This window comes from Onychostruthus taczanowskii, unplaced genomic scaffold (assembly GCF_017590055.1).
Source record: "Onychostruthus taczanowskii isolate IOZ18803 unplaced genomic scaffold, ASM1759005v1 scaffold2, whole genome shotgun sequence".
NCBI lineage: Eukaryota > Metazoa > Chordata > Aves > Passeriformes > Passeridae > Onychostruthus > Onychostruthus taczanowskii.
In genome coordinates this window covers 17,303,868-17,325,088 of record NW_024499239.1, presented here as the reverse complement: position 1 = coordinate 17,325,088, position 21,221 = coordinate 17,303,868, and the positions used below count along the sequence as shown (strand labels likewise).

The window sequence follows — 21,221 nt, the reverse complement described above, 5'->3', positions numbered from 1 at the left end:
CATACTTACAGAAAAAACAGCAGCCAGAGTCTCAACAGCACCAGTACTTAGTGTAACATAAGGGATTGTTTCATGACTGATCCCAGATTCACTAAAGATGTTGTTTGTGTAGTACCAGATCTGTATCAGAGAGAATAAAATGAGTTATTAATCATTATAGGTTAAACTACAATGTATTGGTATTTAGTCCAACCATCCAATCTGCTTGAGGTGAGACTTGTTAAAACTCTGAGCACTCCCAAGTTGCTGAGGGCCAAACAGGACAACAGATGTAGGGAAAGTGCAAATTCCAGGTGGATTAAGCACAATGCTGCTGTAGTTCCACTTGCAGACCCAGACAGAATTACAAAAAGCTTCAACTCAATTTAGCTTCATTCACTTTAGGAGTAAATCAAAGAAACTCACTTTAAACTTGAACAACAGGATACAAATGGGTTTTGTGTGGCTTACAAAGCAGGTTCGTGTAGCTTTATGGAATACTTCAATAGCATGTAGCAACAGAAGAGAGAACAGGAAAGAGATGTTGTGAGGCAACAAGAAGATGCTAATTTTTGGACAGAAGGAGTGATGTGTTACTTCTGCTTTAACCTTACTGGAGTCAAGTCATCCCCCCAATCTCTCTTTATTATTCACAGAAAGAAAAGAAACTTTTAAGATTAGAGTTGCTTGGGGAAAAGTAATATGCTGTTTTAACCACAGGCTTGAAGTAGCTGTCACTAAAGGCCAGAAATACAGGTTGTATGACTTAGAGGAAGTCAATCACATTTAGTCAGTAAAACCATATCCAGCAGTGACAATATCCAGGCAGAGAATATATGTAGTGGCAACATTCTAAAACAGCAAATCTGGTAAGCATCAGGGTCTCATTCACATCAACTTCCCACTTTGGGAATGACTCCCTTAGAGCAGTATGTCATACAGTGTATTCCTTGATATGAAAAAGTATAACCTTCAGAGTGAAACTTCACCATAGTTTTGTGACTTCTTTAGAACTGAGATAAGATGGTGGAGGATAAATAAGTTTATTATGGTTCATATGTATCAGGTAAATGTTAACAGTGTATAGGAGACTAATAGGAAATAATTTATTTATGTCAGTTTAGGTCAGGCTGTCTGGTATTTTGTTATAATTGAAAACATTAACATGATCGGAGCTTCACCATGATTTCTGTTCCATGTGGAAATAAACAAATGAACTGTTTTAAGCAAAACAAATTTTTATCTTAAGTAAAATCCTTAAAAAGAAGCAAGTGTTCTCATGTACTAGCAGGACAATTACAGAAATCTGCCAGTTGGTAGTTTCCCTGGAGAACGACCTGAGATTCTTGCCTGAAGGAATCCCAACTTTCCCATACGCCGTGTCCAGATGGTAGTTGTGGAAAAGACCAGACTGACTAACAGGGCACTACAGACAAAGCACATGAGTTAGAAGGAGCCATCCCTGCCAGGAAAACCTGGCTGATGCTGGCTCACACCCAGCAGGCTGGTTCAGATGCACTCCGGCAAAACAAGACCCAGGTTCACCAGTACTGGACTGGACCTGTCCTCTCATCTTGGAACTTCGGGTGACTTGAGCAGCATCAGCCAGGAGAGCCAAGCAAAAGAGACAAGCTTTTGAAGCCTGGTCTCTTAATCAAGTGGCCCAGCTATTTCTCTTGACCTTTCTCTTAATTTTCTTTGTTTTACTATTAACTGTTACTAACAACTTTTTAAATAATCCATTTCAGAACACAATTTTTGTGTGAATAATTTTTTTTCATGTTTGGTGACATTGCACGAGAGGAGAAATAGAGTAACAATAAAAAAGAAAGGCTTGAAATAGCCAACTCAACACACAGGTTCCCTGACAAAGACAGTTTTTCTGAGGCATATTTTCAGAAAGTGGCCACCCAGTGACACTTTTAAGTAACTCTGGCATCCATTTTGGACTGCACATGCCTGACTATCTATCCACACTTTCACTGAAGCCATGAGAGTGTGGCTTTGTTCTGCCACAGAATACTGGACAATTTCCATCAGCTATTAAGTATCCTCAAAGTCAAAAAACTCTTCCATTTTCCCTGAAAATTTAGCTGTGATCTTTTCCTATAGGCAATGTGCTCCGTTATTTGAGCAGTCTGTTTACTACTATAAGCGTCAGTTTTTTTCCTTTATGTGTTGATAAATCTTAAAAAGACTGGATGACAAGATAATTTTGGGGGTTTTTTTTCTCAAAAATTTATCCACAATGAAGAATAAAATAACCTGCCATTAGCACTGAAATCCTATCATTAGAAGAAAACACCACCTATACAAACATTATTGTAGTTTACCCCACAGGATAAAAAAACTCCTTTAATTCCCTCCTTGTATTTTGCAAAAAGCTTTTAGATGCCAGAGTTCCAATTGCATTAATCTTTGAAATGGTCTTAGACAAATTACTTTTATTTAGAGTCTTAAAGCTATAGAGGTACCTGAAATAAGCCTGAGCTAATGTTCACAGATACAAAAGCACATAGATTTATTAGCCCTGGGGGGAAGATCTAACTGGAGTGTGCTGCAGAGCACAGTGAGAGTTCCTTGCAGCAGTGAGAATATTGCTTTTCATACATATAAGCAAGCAATGCCTTTGAACTATGACAAAAAACCCTTTCCTTTTGAGGTGCTTCATGAGAATATTTGTTTTGTGCAGCATAAAGCATCTAAGCCAGACACCACAAGATGCAGCAAGGATGGTTCTGGCTGGATATAAAGAAAACACTTTTCACAGTGTGAGTGGTGGAAACACCTGGCAGAGCTTGCCCAGGAGGATTATGGACTCTTCACCCTTCACAAATGCACAAGGCCCTTGGTAGCCTGAGTCAGCCCTGAAGTCATTCCTGCTATAAGCAAGGGCTTGGATCAGGTGGAGTGGTCTTCCAACACAAACTGTCCTGTGACCTTCTCAGATAGGCTCAGACAGGTGGTGAAGGAGACAGGTGGTGAAGGAGACTTCTGATATCCATTACAATATGATATCCATATTATAATGGTCAATAAGATTCACTGTTTTATGTCTTTTCCCTCTTTTGCTTCACTTTCCAAGACAGGAATATTGAAGAAACAAAAAATCAAATATGCAGTGCAACCTTTTAAAATCACTTCTAGAAAGTTTTGATGACTTGTGTAAGTACTGAACTGAATGAATCCAACCTGAAATGCCTACTGAAAAAACTCTGAATAAGCACGGGGTGTATTCAGAAACAGAGAACCTGAGTACCAGAAGTGAAAGCGGCATGCTCTTCCTTTGCTGATCTTTTCTACCTTTACATGTATTCCTTCAAAGTTAACACAACATGGCTTTTCTCAAACTTCTTTTGTTTTAAAAGCCCCCAGGCAATACAGATCTCTGTGGATCTTCCCACACATTGTCCTCCCAGAGTCACTGTTAATAAGAAACAGCCAAAAAAGGGAATTCATAGAGGTCGAGAAATAGTGTAATTCAAACCTTGTTATAAAGGAAAGGAGCTCCCCAGGAGGTGCCATGGCCTGGGAAGAACACTTACAGCATTTAGCCCACAGAGCTGGTAGCAGCCCATGGTGACGACCACGGTCAGGATCTGCCATCGCACCGCGCGCGTTCTCAGCAGCTGAACTACCGACACCAGCTTGGTGTTCCTTTGGGCCCGAGACTCTGCCAAAACTTCTTCTATCTCGTGAGACACATCATCTTTCCCAAGGAATTTCTGAAATGCTACAAAGAGAGGACATGTACTTTAGGCCAGACACTTTGCACTGCGTGCATTTATAACTGTCTTGCTTCTTTAAAATGGAAACGTTTGGCACAAACAGGAGGCACACATGGGCTACAACTTAATTACTATTCTGCCAACAATATCATTCTGCTCTGGATGTGATCTGGTTCTTCCCTGGTATTGGGCTCAAAAACTGAAATAAAACCATAAATTGTCTCGCTACAAGATCTCTCTTATGTTATTTAATATATAATACAGCCTAAGGTCCAGTGAGGAGTGAAAACCCTGTGTGACTTGAAAATATTTATTACCAAAGCATCTCTGAACATTATTTGACTTGGCTACTTTTAGGTAGGAGCCTAAAAGCAGCCTAACAGTATAGCTGGCTTCCTTGCAGGAGATTGATTGGCTAGAGAAGTAGCAAGAAGGAAAAATAAGTCTGGTAAACCAAGAAAGGCAGACATTGGAAAGGAATAGCTAGTACTCTTCACATTACTTCTTGTTTTTACTAACATATAGACAAGAATTCAATTTGTCAAGGTAATTAATACTAGAAATAATTACCCAGAGCAGTTCAAGACTTTATATTTGTCAAGGCTGGAGTCATGGGAACAAATTTACATGGCCAGTGTAAGCAACCAAGCAACCTCATCTCCCCAGAAACACACCATTTAGTATTGCACACTGATAGCTTCCCGAAATATCCTCCCACTGTGGATAATACAGGCTTTCCACCTCACACCGCCTACAAGACAGAGGTACCTCCAACTAGATGTGATGCGTCTCCACCAACCTTGTTTGACAGATATTGTCTATGCAAGTGATACTTTTGTCTCAATCTAATGAACAGACCCCAGGGGTTGGCATTTTAAAAGATGTTTAAAATGCTCATCATCTCAGAGTCACTGCAGAGAAACAATGACATTACAAACACCCCTGCAACAAGGCTTTGTGACCCAGTAGGATGCTAACACTCAAAACAATCCTTCACACAGCAGGTCACTTAAATTTGTAATTTTTATTAAATTAATAAGTTCATTTAGTTCACCTCAGAGTAAAATAAAATTTTCTTACCCACAGCTTTGCATAACACTGCCTGTAAACAAATGACCGCATATTTCAGTATGTTTACACACTTTGGATCATAAAAAGCACTCTGATGGTCAAGAAAACTAGAGATACTGACATCCAGACTTTATTTAGATTTTGAAAAATTACAAAATTTTATGTTTACCTAGGTGAAAAAGCCAATTAGTGGCATTTCGTTGTTGTGAGGGATAGGTCACAGAAATGAACTGGAGGCCTCCCAGAGCCTCCCTCTCTGATACTTTGGTGAATGCACAAGGCTGCACATTCTGCCTGCTCCTGGTCTGGAAGTGGAGGGAACTAAGGAGCTCTGGGCCAAGCTTTTCTGAGGCATTTAGCACTTGTAATGCATTTTAATGGGCCCCACCTGATTCTGCCTAACAGGGAGGATGATTTTTTTAAGGGATGAACCAGCTCTGGGTGTTGAGTCAATTCTAACATTCATATATTCTGATAACCAGTTTCTCTCTTGTGAGAGGAGGGGTCAGAATTTTTCAATTTCTCAGTAAAAGTACTTTCACTTATCTTTTCACACAGGCTGTACAACCAGAAATGTACTAACAAATTGGCACCTCAGAACTAAAACTTTAAGCTGCTCAGTTTTGCCCTTCGTTTTTGCCCATTTTTAAATAAATAACATGATAAGCACCCATTTTAACAAGTGTGATGTATTTAAAGACAGTGATAAGAAATGTAAAATTAGAACAATGTGTGCCTACAGCATGTTTAAGTCAATGTCTCGTGCTGAAATTACACTTTCCTCACTACCATTAGAATGTTGATCAAGAAAAATTCAGGTAAAGATGAGAACAACCAGACATATATCACCATAGGCTTCATGAAAGGATTCTCTGATTTTTAAGCATTGGGTTTATCAGTGTAAATTAGGTCAGTGCACAATTTTCTTTATTTTTCCTGTCCTTAAAATCCTCAGCATTACTTTAGGTCACACAAGTCAAAAATATAGGTGCAATCAAGTAAAAAGATAGCAATCTGTCTTTTTTGCACAAGGGAGTTTGCTGTATTTCTAGAGGGATGAGGAACTAAAAAAATGCAATTACTAAAATTGTCAAGTACAAGGCAAGAAAAACAAAAAACATAGACACCCAATTTCTTTTCTTTCCTTCATGGCATTAAGTAAAAAGATGTAAATGCCACTAGGCTATGGCGATGGATACTTAAAATTACCAACAAGTCAAGAAATACTAAGAAATTACAATGCTATCCATGCATAGTTTTGAATAGACACCACCCAACCTTCTTGGAAAAACATTTTCCTGTTACTCAACGTCTTTAATTTTCTCCCATTACCAGCTTTTCAGTACCATAAGAATCACAATTTTATATATAAATAATGTGGAAATAAATTCTGCATTAGCAGGGAGATAGGGAAACTCAAAAGCCTTTCAGTGTGTGATGTTCAATTTATTAGTTTTGCATTCCAAACCCTGGCACTACTGGCACCGAGGAGCACAGAAGTCGTTCCTCTCCTCGCTGCAATGACTCATTTCCCTCCTTGACTGGCTGCCTCTTCTATAGGGAAGCTTTATTTTCATGTAACACTTAAACTGTCTAAGGAGTTGCAGTTCTAGAAACTTTTAAAACCTTCCAGATTCCTATTTAATTCCCTTGGATCAGAAGGTTTTAGAAGCTCAGCCCTCCAAAAGCTGGAATACTGCCTTCATAAATAGGAAAAGAGCTGGATGTTTCCAGACAAGGGGAAAGAATTCAGGAAACCCTTCTATTTACTCCACCAGTTTTTATCCATCTCACCTAAGTGAAGGTGAAGCACCTGAAAGAGGTTCAAAGATCTGAAAAAAAGTCAGTTGGTACCATCTCTAAAACCAATCAGGCCTTTAAATTAACTGAAGATGGTCACTCAACATCTCAGCAACACAGGGAATTACTAATTATTTTTCCACTTCAGTACTTCCAGGACTGTGCAAAGAAAGCAGTTGTTATCAACAGAATTAGCATGTGAATTTTGAGAAGAAATTTTAAAAGATCAAAATGCTGTTGAGTGGTTTACAGTATAAAGCCAGCACCAGGCAAAGGGGGGCAGAAAAAGAGAGAAGTGGTCAAAGTTTGTTTGGGCTTATTCTTTGAAAAGAAATGGACAAAAATGAAAATAAGCTGTGGGAGTATTATTGTCATCTGTTTCCCATGGACACATTCTGATGATCACATCCCTGATGATTAATTATATTAAATCCAGTGTCACACTGTCTCACACAACTTTATCTAAGTTCTGCTTAAACAGCACCTTCTTTGGTCACTGTTGTAGATAGTAGAAATTTCCTGGTAATAACTCAATGTAAACACAGAAATAATTCACAAAATGAACTAAACAGTTATTTCATAAAAACTAATTTTAATAGAGTACTGAATACCCGTAAGAATAACTGAGGTATATCTTCCTAGGAGAGATATAAATATAATAATACTATTTAAATCTACTAAAATATAGATTATGTACTAGCACGCAGCATAGCAAAATTTAAGAAAAAAATCTCAGACAATGTAACTGCTGGCAAATTACTTTAGGCTTTTCTTACATGTCACCTCCCTCTTCTTCTAAGTAAAGAACACACAGATCCTTTCTGAGTTATTAGTTGAGTTGTAATCCTTATCCATTTAAGGATTATATCTTTACCTGTTTCTGTGTGTAGCTTTACACACATCAATAGGCCTGTTCAGGTTCACCTGAAACTAGCCCATATGTACCGGTAAAACAAAACCGGTAAAATATGCACTCCGCCCTAAAATAACACAAGAACTGGTAAACAGAGTTGTATTAAAGGTCCAATGACCTAATATCCTTTCTAAAAGATGGGAGGCCTAAAAAAAGTTTTAAAACAAGTCAGTCACACCACAATCACTCCAACTTTTGGCAGGGAAATATCTGAGATGAAGCCTTCACAAAAAGCCAACAAGTGTAGTAGTCATGGCTGTCTCTTCCTTTCCAGTAAGAATAGTTTATAATCCTTACAGACACACAAAACCCAGAGAGAAACAAAAAATAAATAATGTATGTGCTTGTTGTCAGTCATAACAACTTACTTTAATCACTAGATTTGCAGTAAGAAGTTCCTGCTGTTAAAGTTTGGGTTTAACACCTCTCCAGTCCATGTGGGCCCCCTGAAGGGCTTTGTAAAAAATTGCCTGCCTGCTTTTTTAAATCAGGAGTGGCCTTGCTCTTTTGTCACATGAAAAGGTATTAATCCTAATCCATCTTTCTAAAAATTTAAATCTATGCTTCTCATTATACCTATTGTAATGCTTCTTTCATAACCATGGGACTTCTAATGTATGACTGAACATACTAGATGAACAGATTTTTTGTGTCACCAACAGATGTTGCTGTGACATTTTATCCAAGTTGTTTGACCCTTAAGACATAACAATATTCTTTTCTCTGGCAAGCTGGAATACCAGCTGAATTCCATTATTGATTTACATGACCTGCTACTGTAGCTGCATAGGAAATGGAAGATTGCTCCCTGTAACAGTGCACTTCAAAAAAGACATCTCAAATCTCCAAATGCAAGTGTTAATAACCCATGTTGTCAGTCGTAACAAATGTTCCATTTTATCACTACTACTGATTTTATTTATTTTACATCATTGTGATACTCACAGATCAGGAGTGCACTTGGCATGCAACTAATAGACAGCCAGTGTGAAATCCCTGTCTTAGCTGTCCTAGAATAGGACGGTAAACTGATGTAATTATAGCAGCAGGTTTTTCTTTTTCTCCTTGTTTCTATCCCTGTCACTTTTCATTTCCATAATCTCCTTCTAAAGTCCTTCTCTTCAACCACTTGAATACCCATTTCTCCTCTGCTTTTTGGCCTTGATTAAGAATAAGGATCACACCAGTTAAATGCTAGGCAATTTCATCCCTTCTATTCTTATAAAATGAGAAGAATATTAGTTATGGGACCTGGGAGAGGAGCTGGGGTGGTTCTGCTCTTGCTTCATTACCAGACTTAGTTTCTGGGGCAAAGCAGGTTTACAGACTATGCTGCTGTTCCAGTGGACTGTTCTCTCCCCAGAACATGGATCAGTTCTCCCACATTCAGCAGTGAGACAGGAATATGAGAGATAGTTCAGATCCTCTGGATCTCAGGGAGTAGGGTATGAGTTGGTGACATCCAGGAAGATGAGTCAAGCTCATCTCAGTGCTGCTTTTGGCAGCAGACAGCAGCAAGTCAGACACGGTGTCCGTGTGTCCGACCGGCCCGACGTCGGCTCAGCCGCGCACAGCGCGCCCCGCCTGCACGGCTGGACAGTGGGAAGCAGGGCACTGGGTAAAACCTGCTAGTGGGGCTCAGGAGACTTCACTCATCTGAGGCATCGCTGCCCCTGTGCCCCAAAGAGTATCTTCTCTCATGGTGGTGTGGCTTAGGCTTGCACATGATGCCTCTCTAACCCTCTACCCTCATTCCTTCATTTTTTCATTGTTTGCACAACACATTTTTGTCCTTCCCCTTCTCTCAGGCTCTTATTTGCCCCTTAAAGACATCTGCTGGAAAAGAGCTTGACACCACTTCTATTTTTGTAGTTAAAGACTGATTGTCTCCTGAGACAGAGAAGAAAACGAAGGGATGAAATCAGGGCCAAAACCTCGTGGAAACTCAATGACCTAAATTATCTCAATGTATATTATTTCTCTGTAACAATTAGGAAGACTAAATTTGTCAGCTCCATTTTAGAAGCTTTGACATACATGCATACTTTAGATTATTTCATAAAGGCTAACATAGTCATCTGCTTTAAATACAGCAGACCTTTTGCAAATAATAGTTTTATAATTCTCTGACAAGGTATAATCCACAGTGAAATATATATTTGCATGAAAAGCCTTGATCCATTAAGGGAAAGAAAAGGGATTTAGTCAGTAGAAAGAGTTGCAAATTTCCAATATTAATATTCAGATTTAAGCTAAGAGGCAAATAATTTAAAAGCATTACTGTAGTCATCATTAAAATGAAGAATTCTGCTTTGTCATTGTATGACTTACAAGGAGAAGGGCATTTTAATAAATCACAACTCCTCCAATCTCCTTAATACTTAGACTTTTCCTCCCCCATTTCTGCTGATAATGTGAATATCCAGATGATTTGTCTCGATTTTGATTCACTCTCCTATTTTTTGAATTCCACTGTAGACTACACTTAAAATGTGCTACACTGTGTACTGCAACATAGCTCAGAATTCAGTCTTTTCTTTTAGAATTAATAAAATCCAAAAGCATATATTCATATGCAGTTACTTTGAAAAGCTTTTTATATCAGTTGTCCCTTTTTTCTCTATCTAAATTTTTAGTCCTTAGGGTAGCTCATGAAAGCCATCTTCTTGTAATCAGCAAACCAGTGGCTAAAGCTCATTTCCCCAGGCAACTCCTCTCCTGATGCCTTCTACTCCAAAACCTACCTCCCATGCCCCTGGATTAGATTTCAAATTATTTTCAGAACATGGATGCTGAAACATCCCAGAGTGCAGCTGGCACATTACCAGCAACAGTAAATGGTGTGAATTTCAAGGCAGATGGTGTTATTCTACTGCCATGTTTTCTAATTTTTAAACTCTACCTATGAGAGGTCCAGTCTCACTGTCAGTGCTGAGGTCTCCAGGTACTGTAGCAGGATTTTTAACAGCTCCTCACAGCAAGTGTAATATTATGCAACAGCATTGCAGATGCAGAGCCTTTGGCAGCCATAGCTCTGGAAATATATCCACAGTTTTATCAGGCAGAAACCAGCCAGCTTAAACTTGGCACCCAAAAGCATTTCTTCCCTGCCCAGCCATGGTGCTGCAGAAGTTTCCACCCAAGAGCCAACCCATGCTGGGTCCTGCACCCACAGCTGGCAGGGCAGCCCTTTCCTCGGAAAAGCAGCTCTCTGCCTCCTCAAAACTCTGCTGACTCTGTGAAGCTTAAGAACACTTTCCAAAACCTTGTTGCTTTTGTGCTCCTTTTTTTTTTTTTTTTAAGCATTGAACTGTATCTCTGAGTGTCTGAGACTCCAGACTTTATAGAATTCTTCATTCAACACCAAATTGAGACAACATGGGAGTCTCTGTCTGAGACTCCAGACTTTATAGAATTCTTCATTCAACACCAAATTGAGACAACATGGGAGTCTCTTCATCAGTTGCTATTGCATAGATATATGCAATATATCAGAGGGATCTTCAGAATAAAAAAGGCCAATTTTTAGTTTCAAAATAGAAGAAACTGCATAGAGTTGCATTAATTTCATGCTAAAATGTTATTAAATTTATATTTCAGGTGTTACACACTTTACAAGTTTTTGCAAGCAACTAGTTCATAACTGAAAATGTTAAGGGTCATATTCAAACAAAGGTTTTAAGAATAGTTTGTAAAACTATTGTTATAAGTACCAAACTTATGTTTGGTATTTTGGTATTATAATCAGACTCCTTTTTTTTAGAATCCTATTTTTCATATGTTGTTATAAGTTAACCAAATTTTTTAACACTCTCTCACCAGTATTGGGACCATAGTAAATTTACTGGGGTGGAGAATGCAGCAACTGTGATCTTGCAAGCAAATAGTTTTATACCTGAAACCTGAAGCAAGGACAAAATATTCTGTGTCTGTGAAGCTGAAGCAATATGGAAGCGCTGGAGTTTTTCAGTTAAACAGACGTATGGGGTTTTTATTAGATCAACAAAGGTTATTGAGTTACAGAATACAGGGTAAAACACAGTGACTACTGGGGCAAAAAAAGCAGCAACAGAATCTGTGCTTTTATTAGACAGAGTGCAAAGACTGTAGATAAGGGAGAGTCACAATGACTGAAACCACCTTTTACTTTGAAATGAACTCTGCACAGAGTGGCTGGCACACAACAGCAGGATGATTTGGTTAGTTCTGCATCACCATGTGTAATGTTATATAAGTTACCTTGCTGGAGAATTTAATTTATAAAAACGTCAAAGCTGCAGCTATATTTACTCATATGGAGACAAACAAAAAAATGAGAGAAAAATTATTGCCAAGAGATCCTCTCCTACGAGAATATTCTGCTCCTAGTGTGGTATCAGAATCAGGTGTCTCCAGCCTGAATCCCTACAATAAACACCCTTTGTTGCAAAAAGGAACATATCATACCTTTTTCTGCCTTGCTCCTGTTATGCTTTTCGAGTAGGAGGTACCGAGGGCTTTCGGGAAGAAAAGGCAGAATCACGACCTGTATCAATGATGGAACAATGATTGCTCCAAACAAGAAAGGCCACCGAGATTCCTGCAAATGGATGCAAAGATGAGTGAGTAATACTCTCTTATAGTGACACTTGGAAGAAAAATACCTTTGATAGGGAACAGTGTAAAAAATTACAGTGTCATCATTCAAAGTATTGTGTCCACCACCAGAGTGACGCGTTCCTCCTAAGCTTAGTAAGTGGTTTGAACACCTCCGTCTCACATCACCTTAGTCAAGGGCCAAGCCCCCAAACTGCTTTTTGTTGTCAGTATTTGTTTTACATTCTTCCACTTCAGCAAGGCCTAAAGCACCCTGTTCTGAGTAGTATGGGAATTAATCCACGCCTCAAACCTGAAATGGGGCCCAAGACAACCGAATAACTCCCAGAAATAATGGGTGGGGTATCTCCTAATCAAGCTTTTCACTTGCCCTTTTAGGTGAGAGAGGTGTTTTTAAAAAAAATGCTCCTGGGATGGGAAAACAACTTCAGAAAGTGTTTTTTCAAACAATTTAAAGCTTGAGGCAATCAGTCACCCTAAGAGCCTGCATTACCATGGAGGATTCAAGAGCCTATTTCTTCATTCCTTTTTTCTCTTCTTTTTACACTTGAGTGGAAAACTTTCTGTAATGTAGGTGAACCAAAAGTGGTTAATACTGTTTATGAACAAACAAGCCTGGATCTTATTTTAAAAGCTAGAAAATTAAAGTTAGGTCTTTAAAACTAGTCAATAACCACATAATCAAAGTGGGTAATGGTTTGTAAAGAATAACTTAGGAGAACAGGCAGTATAACTTGTCACCTTCATTCCATATCTGCCTGGAATAGTTTCCTGCAATATAAACCTCTTTGCTATGTACCATATTGAAACAATTATAGGGTGTTATAATTTTTGACAGTACTTCCAGATAAAAATGTTACTCTTTATCAGCCCATCATATTTTCTGAAGGTTTTTTCCCACCATGTCAAGGATACTTCTTAAAGGAAGAAAAAGTAATTTTTGTATACTGTTGTTATCAGCATTCTGCCCACCTACGGAGACTTCTGTGGAATAAACTTACACTCCTTTCAAAGTCTCCTATAGTATATGGTTTATAAGTTGCTCACATTTATCTCAAATAACTCTTCTTGAAAGCATTATTTTGAAAAAGCTATGAACAAGACTCTGAAATTACCCTTCACAATAAATAGCAAACCCTGCTACTGTAATGAACAGCCCTTTATTTTTGCCACATAACATCCTGAATTTCCTTTATTTCTTCTATTTAATATTTCTATTTTAATTTTTAACATGCTAGCTTCTAAAACCTTAAAATAAATTAATAAATTCTCAAAAATATGTTCCTACTTGCCATTTTGGCATGAATTGATCAGAAAGTCACTGAAGCCAGTGGAAGCTTCTCCATCCATTTCAAAATATTTCATGTCTATTCAACATTATGGAGTGTGTGCTCTACTTGCTTTTCTCTCAATTTACATTATACAATCTTAACTCTTTCCTCTCATTACAGAAAGAAATAGTAGGACTAGCATAAGTTTAAAGGATTCATTAAAATTGCTGGAAACCAGGTTGAACTAGACCCTCTAAAGAGAACTAAGAGAAGCAGGCAAAAGGAGCATTTCATAACCTCTTTAAGAAGGAATAGAATAGGACAGGTACTGGGACAGTGCTCAGAAGCAGTAATAAGCTAAAGGCAAAAGACAGTGTAGGTGACTGAGAAGACACTTAAAACACTTCACCTCAATTGTCAGCAGTAAGGAGAAGCACACAGGCACTGCTGGGAGAAATGAAAACAACTACATCCCACTTTATTTCAGAGAAAACTTAAAAGAGCATGAAATATTTTAATTACAGGGGACCTGATTTCATCATCTGCTCAGAATTGGTACAAATAACATGTCAAGATGGTAAAATTTTCATTTTAAACTGTCACATTATGGATATTTGCTTAGGTTGGAGCATGAAAAACCTGGCTTTGATGTATTTACAAAAGGCAGTTAAACAGTAGAGCAAGTTTGACAACCACAGACTCATTCAAAGGTTGATGGAATAAAGTGCAAAGCTGCAGAGACAGAAGATTGGGTGGAAGCGAGGGAGATAAAATATGGCATGGATTTATCAGCTGCAAATGAAACAAGATTATGGTGCACTGAAATACAGTAAAGAAAATGTTGCCATATCAGAAAATCATCAGATAAAATGCAGAAAATGGAACTTACTGTAACCATCAAAAGGTGGAAAGAAAGTGGCATGGGGAAATGTCAACAGGCACTACTGACAGCTGAACTATCCCTATCAAGCCCAATAATATGTTTAAGCACCAGTTACATTTAGTATTCTCAACAATTAGGAAGATTTTGATAAAATGTGAAAACACTCTCAACACAGACCGTGTAAACAATATACACATAAATACATTTTAAAGGGAGAACAGAATTGTTAATAAGGTCATGAAACAGAGGTGAGAAGAAGCGTTGTAGTGCCCTGGACATGGGCACCCATTATTTCAAAGGTTTAGTGTGGCCAATTAAATATCCCAGTATGAGATGGATAATGGGATCAAAAAGACTGAGTAAGGAAATAAGCACCTGTGACAGGCTTCATTCTCTCTGTTTCTTTCTAAATAATTTCATAGAAACAGAGAAACATAGAATGGTTTGGAAGGGACCTCTAAGATCATCCCATTCCAGTACCCTGCCATGGGCAGGGACCCCTTCTACTATCCCAGGTTCCTCAGAGACCCATTCAGCCTGGCCTTGAACACTTCCAGGGCTGGGGCATCCACAGTTTCTCTGGCCAGTCTGGTCCAGTGTCTCACCACTCTCATAGTGAAGGTTTTCTTCTTAACATCTATTATTCTTATCCTCTTTTAACTTAATAAATAGATTTAAATTATTTATTTATCTATTTGTTTTAAAAGCATCATCTGGACATTGAACCCCCTCCCATTCACAACTCAACCATGACTCCCCACTCAGGGTCCTCATTTGCTCTCTGCCCAGAGTTTGGGTTTCTGTGCTGTGGAAATTCAGGATGCTCATGTCGAAATGTCCCACTGAGCATCCTGACCCCAGCTGCTCCCAGGCAAGCTTTCCCCATCCTGTCTCCTGTCCTTTCTAGAGCCACAGGGAAATGCCCATACCCCAAACACCTTCTCCTAGGCTCAGGCTGGACATGGGGTAGCACAGGGCACTCCCCACCCCTGCTCTGCATCCTTGTGCAACCGCCATGCTGCCTCACAGAACTGTCAAGGGCTCTACTGCTTGAAACATGCAGGAGAGGGGATCAAAATAAATACTCTTTTCCCCTTTTTAGCACTCAGTGCACGGGATAATCTGTGACCTCTCAGTGAGCAAGTCTATTAACCAGTCACTATTAAATAGTCAACATTTAAGTATTTATTCTGGAATTAATTCCTTGGGGATGGGGTTGTGATGAGTTTAGTACAGTGCTGAACAACTTATAAACAGAAATGACCTTTTTGTATAACTTTCTTGTGTAAAAATGACATATTTTACCCATTTTGTATGTGGGGAACAAAGAGACAAAAGCCTCTGGCATCCAATGCAAGATACTGAAAATATCCAGGAAATAGTGATTTGGTAGTCTCTTCTTTTTAATTTTCTATAAAAAGCAGAAACACTTTTAAAATTTTAGTTTTGCAAAATACAATCACACACAGAGACAGAAATAATTACATCTAGTCTAATTTTTAGATGCCCTAAAGCATCTTGCCTCAGCCTCCTGCTGCAGCTGTGGAAGGATGCAGGTCTCTGTGATATTCTGTGTCACATCTGCCAGTCTCACAGGGACACCTAAGGTACCATAGGGCATCAAGATTGTACTATCTGCTTATATTCAAGCAATTGAATTTTGTCCTTTTTTGTACAGACTTCGCACAAAAAAACCCAGCATACCAGAAATATTCCATTTGCCCAGGAAAAAAAAAAAAAAAAAATTATCCCTGCTCAGAAGAGACTGGGTAAACTTACTTAGGCATGCAAAGACCAGAATACTGCACACGTTCAGCATTTCTCTGTTAATCTGCTACCACACCACATAAAGCACTCCTAAAAGGACAACCACACTGGCCTGGGGCCAAGGACTGAAAAAGCACTGAGATGGAACTAATTTCTTAGCTTTAGAACTATCTTTTCTTCCTTTAGTCAAGGGCATGGCACATGGTGATGATCATGTGGCAGCTGAGAAAAGAGAATTTCTGCATCTCAGGCTTCAAAGCAGCTACTCAAGTAAGGTGCAGAACAATTGTCTTCCTCTCACCTTTGTACCACTCCAAACTCTGCTCCACAATCTCCTCTTGCTGCAGGGGATGCAAATCTCACAGTTATATCCCTGCAGGACACAATTTGCTCTTTGCATGACCATTTCTGTAACCCAGTTTGTCAAAATGTATTTCAACAACAGGGTTACAAATTGCTTACCTTCCTGTTTAAAAAAGAGGCAGCTCAGATAATATGTGTATTTCACCTCTGTTCTGCACCCAGATGTGTATTTTTACTGGCCACTACTGCAGCTATAACTCTGACAAGAAGATTACTCAGGTAATTACTCAAGTATCTTCCCAGGTAATATAATCAGTACAGAAAGTCACAGACGTAAGGATGTACAAGTCTGATGTAAAATTCACAGAAATCAGTGGGAGATTTTTGCTACTGAGCAAATGGCCTTTGGATAAGAACTTAAAACAGCTTTGAAAGTGTCTGGTGTCTGAGTCCTGTGATTCTCTCTTCACTAAATGGCATGTTAGAGCATGGAAATATTGAGAGGGAGAATTAAAGTATCTGTTACAAGTTCCCCAGATGTTTTTTTGTCCAGCTTTTTACTGGATTAACAACTAACTTTTTACTGCACACTTATATGGCATAATTTGTCTTCATTTATTCATCTCCAAGAGAAGCAAAAATTTCAGATAAAAGCAAAGGGAAATGGGAAGCTTTCACATGGGATTATTATCAGCAGCCACAATATATATTTGAGCTCATTTAGGAGGAAACATTAGAGGTATATTGGAGCTAGGCAAAATTTCTGACAGAACTTCCTTTCAGTTATGCATTTAGACTCAGGTTAGCATCCATAAATAACAAAATATAAAAATAGTAAATTAAAATAATTGAGGAGGATAAGACTCAGCTTTTTAAACATGAGAACATACTCTCATTCTGATGCCACTGGGTATCTCAGATGTCCCTGTGGGACTGGCAGATGGAGCACATAGAACTCCAGAGACCTGCATCCTTTTGGGACTGTAGTGGGAGATGAAGAAAAGTGCTCCAGGGCATCTAGAAATTGCATTAGATGCAAATATTTTTTTTTATGTGATTCTATTTTGCCAAACTGAAGTTATGAAAGTTAGACTAAGGTATATTAAGGTTAAGAGAAAAACTAACATAAAAACACTGAAAGGACATTTGTAGTTTTAAGAACAATGGAAGTTATTGAATATTTCATCTTAACATTTTTAATGACAAAAAATATGGTTTGGATTTAAAAAAACAAGACCCAATTAATTTTAACTAGACATTTACTTCAAGTTTAAAAAAATCCCTCAAAATACTAATCAAGAATATACCTCCCATTTTTTTTTCCTTTTGCCATCAGTTTCAAAAGCAAAGACACTCAAGAGTAGAAAACACACCCTCCCACTCAATATGATGACTGCATGCTATCCTACAGTGCTTGACCAACTTACCATGGCATTAATACCTAATTTGTAAAGGATAAATTTACATATTGGGACACGAATTTGCAATAATGGGTAGTAGTTTTACAATGTATAATAGAAAGTAAAACTGAAATGTTAATTTTGGAAATTAAGAACCTTTAAAAATATATTAGTGTGAGAAACTCATTTGGAAGGAAGTCACAGTCTAAATGTAAATTGATTTAGATTTATTGCTTAATAACAGATTTGTAAGTATTATCAAATACTCAAGCACTAAGGAAAAAGGAAAATCTGAAATGTTCACTTGCTCCTAAACATTTGAAGCAGAGTCCAACTTATACAGGGTAAGATAAGTTTTATAGACAGACACTATTTGTTATAAGGTCAGCTACAATAGGGGAAAAAACTCACCTTCTTAAGTCTGATAAAATAGCAGAAAGTCATATTTTAAATATTAGTATAAACAAATGCTCTAAGTTTAGCTGCATGTGTTAACTGTGGTTCAATGGATAAGGAGAAAATTATAAGCAACTGCTATCAGCCTCCACAGTGTTTTGATGTCTTTCCTTCACATCTGTTGAAGGATATCTTTCCAGGAAAGCTGGTCTACTGCTCTTCCAACTGACCCAATTAAGCAGAGAACAGCTGCATAGAAATCTTCCCAAGAGGCAGGTGAGCACTGTTTCACTGTCTATGAATAGCAGTCCTCACTGATGATCAGCTTTCATCCCAACATTAGATGTTCTGCCATTAAGTCTTTCATTCATTGTTGAGTCTAATTATATGTCTATCTCCACAGTGCTCTTGTTTCCATCACCACACTTCCACTTTCAGACAACTCCTCTCCTGTAAGATGTTCTCCTTCCCAAATGCAAAAACTGCAACATTTCAATATTACAAATGGCCCATCAGCCATATGTTGCTAAAACTTTGGGAATTGAAGCCTCACAGCACAACTTTAATGGAGTGAAACTCATTTGCAAACATGAAAACATACAGCCGTTTTCCCATGCATTACTTAATGAGTAATGAGTTCTGTACAGAAAAGGTATGAATAAATACCATTGTGTCTGTCTCAGGGAACCAATAAAAGTTGATTTATAATCTCCAGTAAATACATAATCTCAGCTGATCCACAATAGATATAAACAAAGTACCCCATCTAACGTCTCCATTAGAAATGTATCAACACGTACCACATTCCCCCAGCAGGGCTGATATAACAGAGTAAACCTCTTCCCATGGGTCCTACTGAACTATGAATATGCAACAACCCAGAGGGTCTTGTCAGCATTTCTGTACCTTTATCAGACCCACCAAGGCTGTGTCTGTTGCCTGCACAGCATCTTCCCTTGCCTGGATCAACCAGCCTTGGGTGAGGTGACCTTCATGTCCCTGACCAGCAACTCACAGCTCGTATTGAAGTGCTTGTGCCTTGATAAAAGACTTGGAAATTGCTTCAGCAGTAATAAACTTCATGCCTTATGTGTTACTGTGAAATGAGGATGGAAAGGTCCCATTGCTAGAAAAAGAAAAGAACTGAGAATATTTGAAAAAGGATTTCCATCTTCAAAATCACTGCCTCAAGCAATTCTTAATTGGTGTGTCTGGTAGCAGTTTGAAGAAATTGCATGCAGACATCAAATACCTGCTGAAATTAGTAATTAGTGGCTATCTGAATGAGCAGCAGAAATATTTTTTGCTTTTCTTTCTTTCTTTCTTTCTTTCTTTCTTTCTTTCTTTCTTTCTTTCTTTCTTTCTTTCTTTCTTCTTTCTTTTTCTTTCTTTTCTCTCTCTCTTTTTCTCCTTCCTTCCTTCCTTCCTTCCTTCCTTCCTTCCTTCCTTCCTTCCACATTCTTTCCAGAAATTCCTTTCAAAGGACTTGAGCAGGCACTTAAAAGCACCAATGTATCCCCTGTATCCTTAGCAGAAGTTTTAAAACACTCCTCAGGGAAGGCTTTAGATTTTCATTCAGAGTTTTGCATTTCACAAAACGAATATAAAGCGGTTTTGCTTCTGTGTTTTTAAGAAATACTGACAAGCTCAGCAATCCAGTGAATTGGCAGGGACCAGGGTAACCTGGAGTCACCTTTTGCAAGCCTGGCTCAACAACAGAATGGTTTCCAGGGGTACTAGGAGACCACCTCCTCAAACTCCTGCTCTAAACTAAGAGAAATCCTGACCAAAAACCCCCACAACTGGGAACCAGAGTTCATGAGAAAAATTCCTGTTATTCTTCCCAAGTCCTACACTCACCTTTGCTCTTAAGAACTTATTAAGAACTCATTAACAAATTCATATACTAAAATAGACTCCACAAAGCAGCATGTTTCTACAGACACAAACAGCTCCACCATCATCCAGGTCATTAATGAAGATACTGAACAGGACTGGAACTCTGGGCCACACCACTAATTACTGGCTTCCAAACTGGACTTTGCTTCAGTTCACTATATTTTCAGAATATAACTAGGCAGAGTGAAGATGTTATGGGATTTTTTATTCTACATAGCCAGATGTTTGAAATTATTACAAAGAGGACGCTTTAGGATTTCAAGTGATGCTGGAAAATGCTAAACTGTTGGAGGCATTTGTCCTACTCTAATGGAAAGTACAAACACCATTTTATATTCGATAGACAGCATAAGGCATAAGCTGCATTAATTTCCAACACTCTGCATGAAACTGTAAGAGTTCATCTGCCTCTTATTGCCACATGAGCTCTTTGTTCTATACTCTGAAATTCCCACTTGTATTTTAAAGAATAATATCTTTAACTATAGTCACTATAATGGCTCAAGGAGAAGATAAACATACAGAACAAAAGAGCTCATAGAAAAATACCCAGAAACTGGTTGATTCATACTTTGTGTTATCATGCTAATGTGTCAGATTCATTTCAAGAGCATCTCCAACAGACCATTTTGCCATTGGTGTCCACTTGCAGGCTTCAGGTCCCTAGAGCGATTTGGAGTTGCTTTCTCTACTCATCTATAATTTACTGACAGTTTTTAAGGAATCCTTGAATCTGAGTCAAGAGTCTTAGGAAGAAAGATCAGTTAAAAAAAAAATAAAATAAAAACAAAGCAAAATCATGCTGAAAATGAAGCTTTGACAAGGAAAATCAAAGCTTATTTTCAGAACAGCCTTCAACTGCACAGGCTGTACAACCTATTCCATCACTGTCTGTTGTTGTGCAAGTGAAGGAGTACTTTTAAAAGACCTTGGTAGAGCAAAAGGTAACATTCCTATATAAACTTTCCTAAATACACAGTTGTCTGTTGCATCAAGTACATAATTTTAAGAAGTCTGATAAAGAAAATGAGAGTTCAAGAAAGCATCTACAGAAGTTTTTAGTTTCATCACAACCATTCCTGAGCAAGGCTCACTCACGTAAAAAACTAACTTGAAAGGGACTCATCACAGAGATGTTTCCTTACTAGACATATACTACAGTGTCTGTGGAGTTCCTGAGTTAGCTCAATTTGCTGCAGAAATTGATATTGATAT

At 38.3% G+C, this 21,221-nt stretch overlaps 1 protein-coding gene across 2 annotated transcripts in view; it reads right to left on the bottom strand.

Moving 5' to 3' along the window:
• SLC2A9 (solute carrier family 2 member 9) overlaps positions 1-21,221 on the bottom strand; it is a 76,537-nt gene that overhangs the window by 36,112 nt on the left and 19,204 nt on the right. For both annotated transcript variants that reach the window (XM_041402844.1, XM_041402845.1), the window contains exons 6-8: positions 11,938-12,070; positions 3,525-3,712; positions 10-120 (exon numbers count right to left, since the gene is read on the bottom strand). In XM_041402844.1, the coding sequence (XP_041258778.1) occupies positions 10-120; positions 3,525-3,712; positions 11,938-12,070 (432 nt within the window). The remainder of the gene's footprint in view (positions 1-9; positions 121-3,524; positions 3,713-11,937; positions 12,071-21,221) is intronic.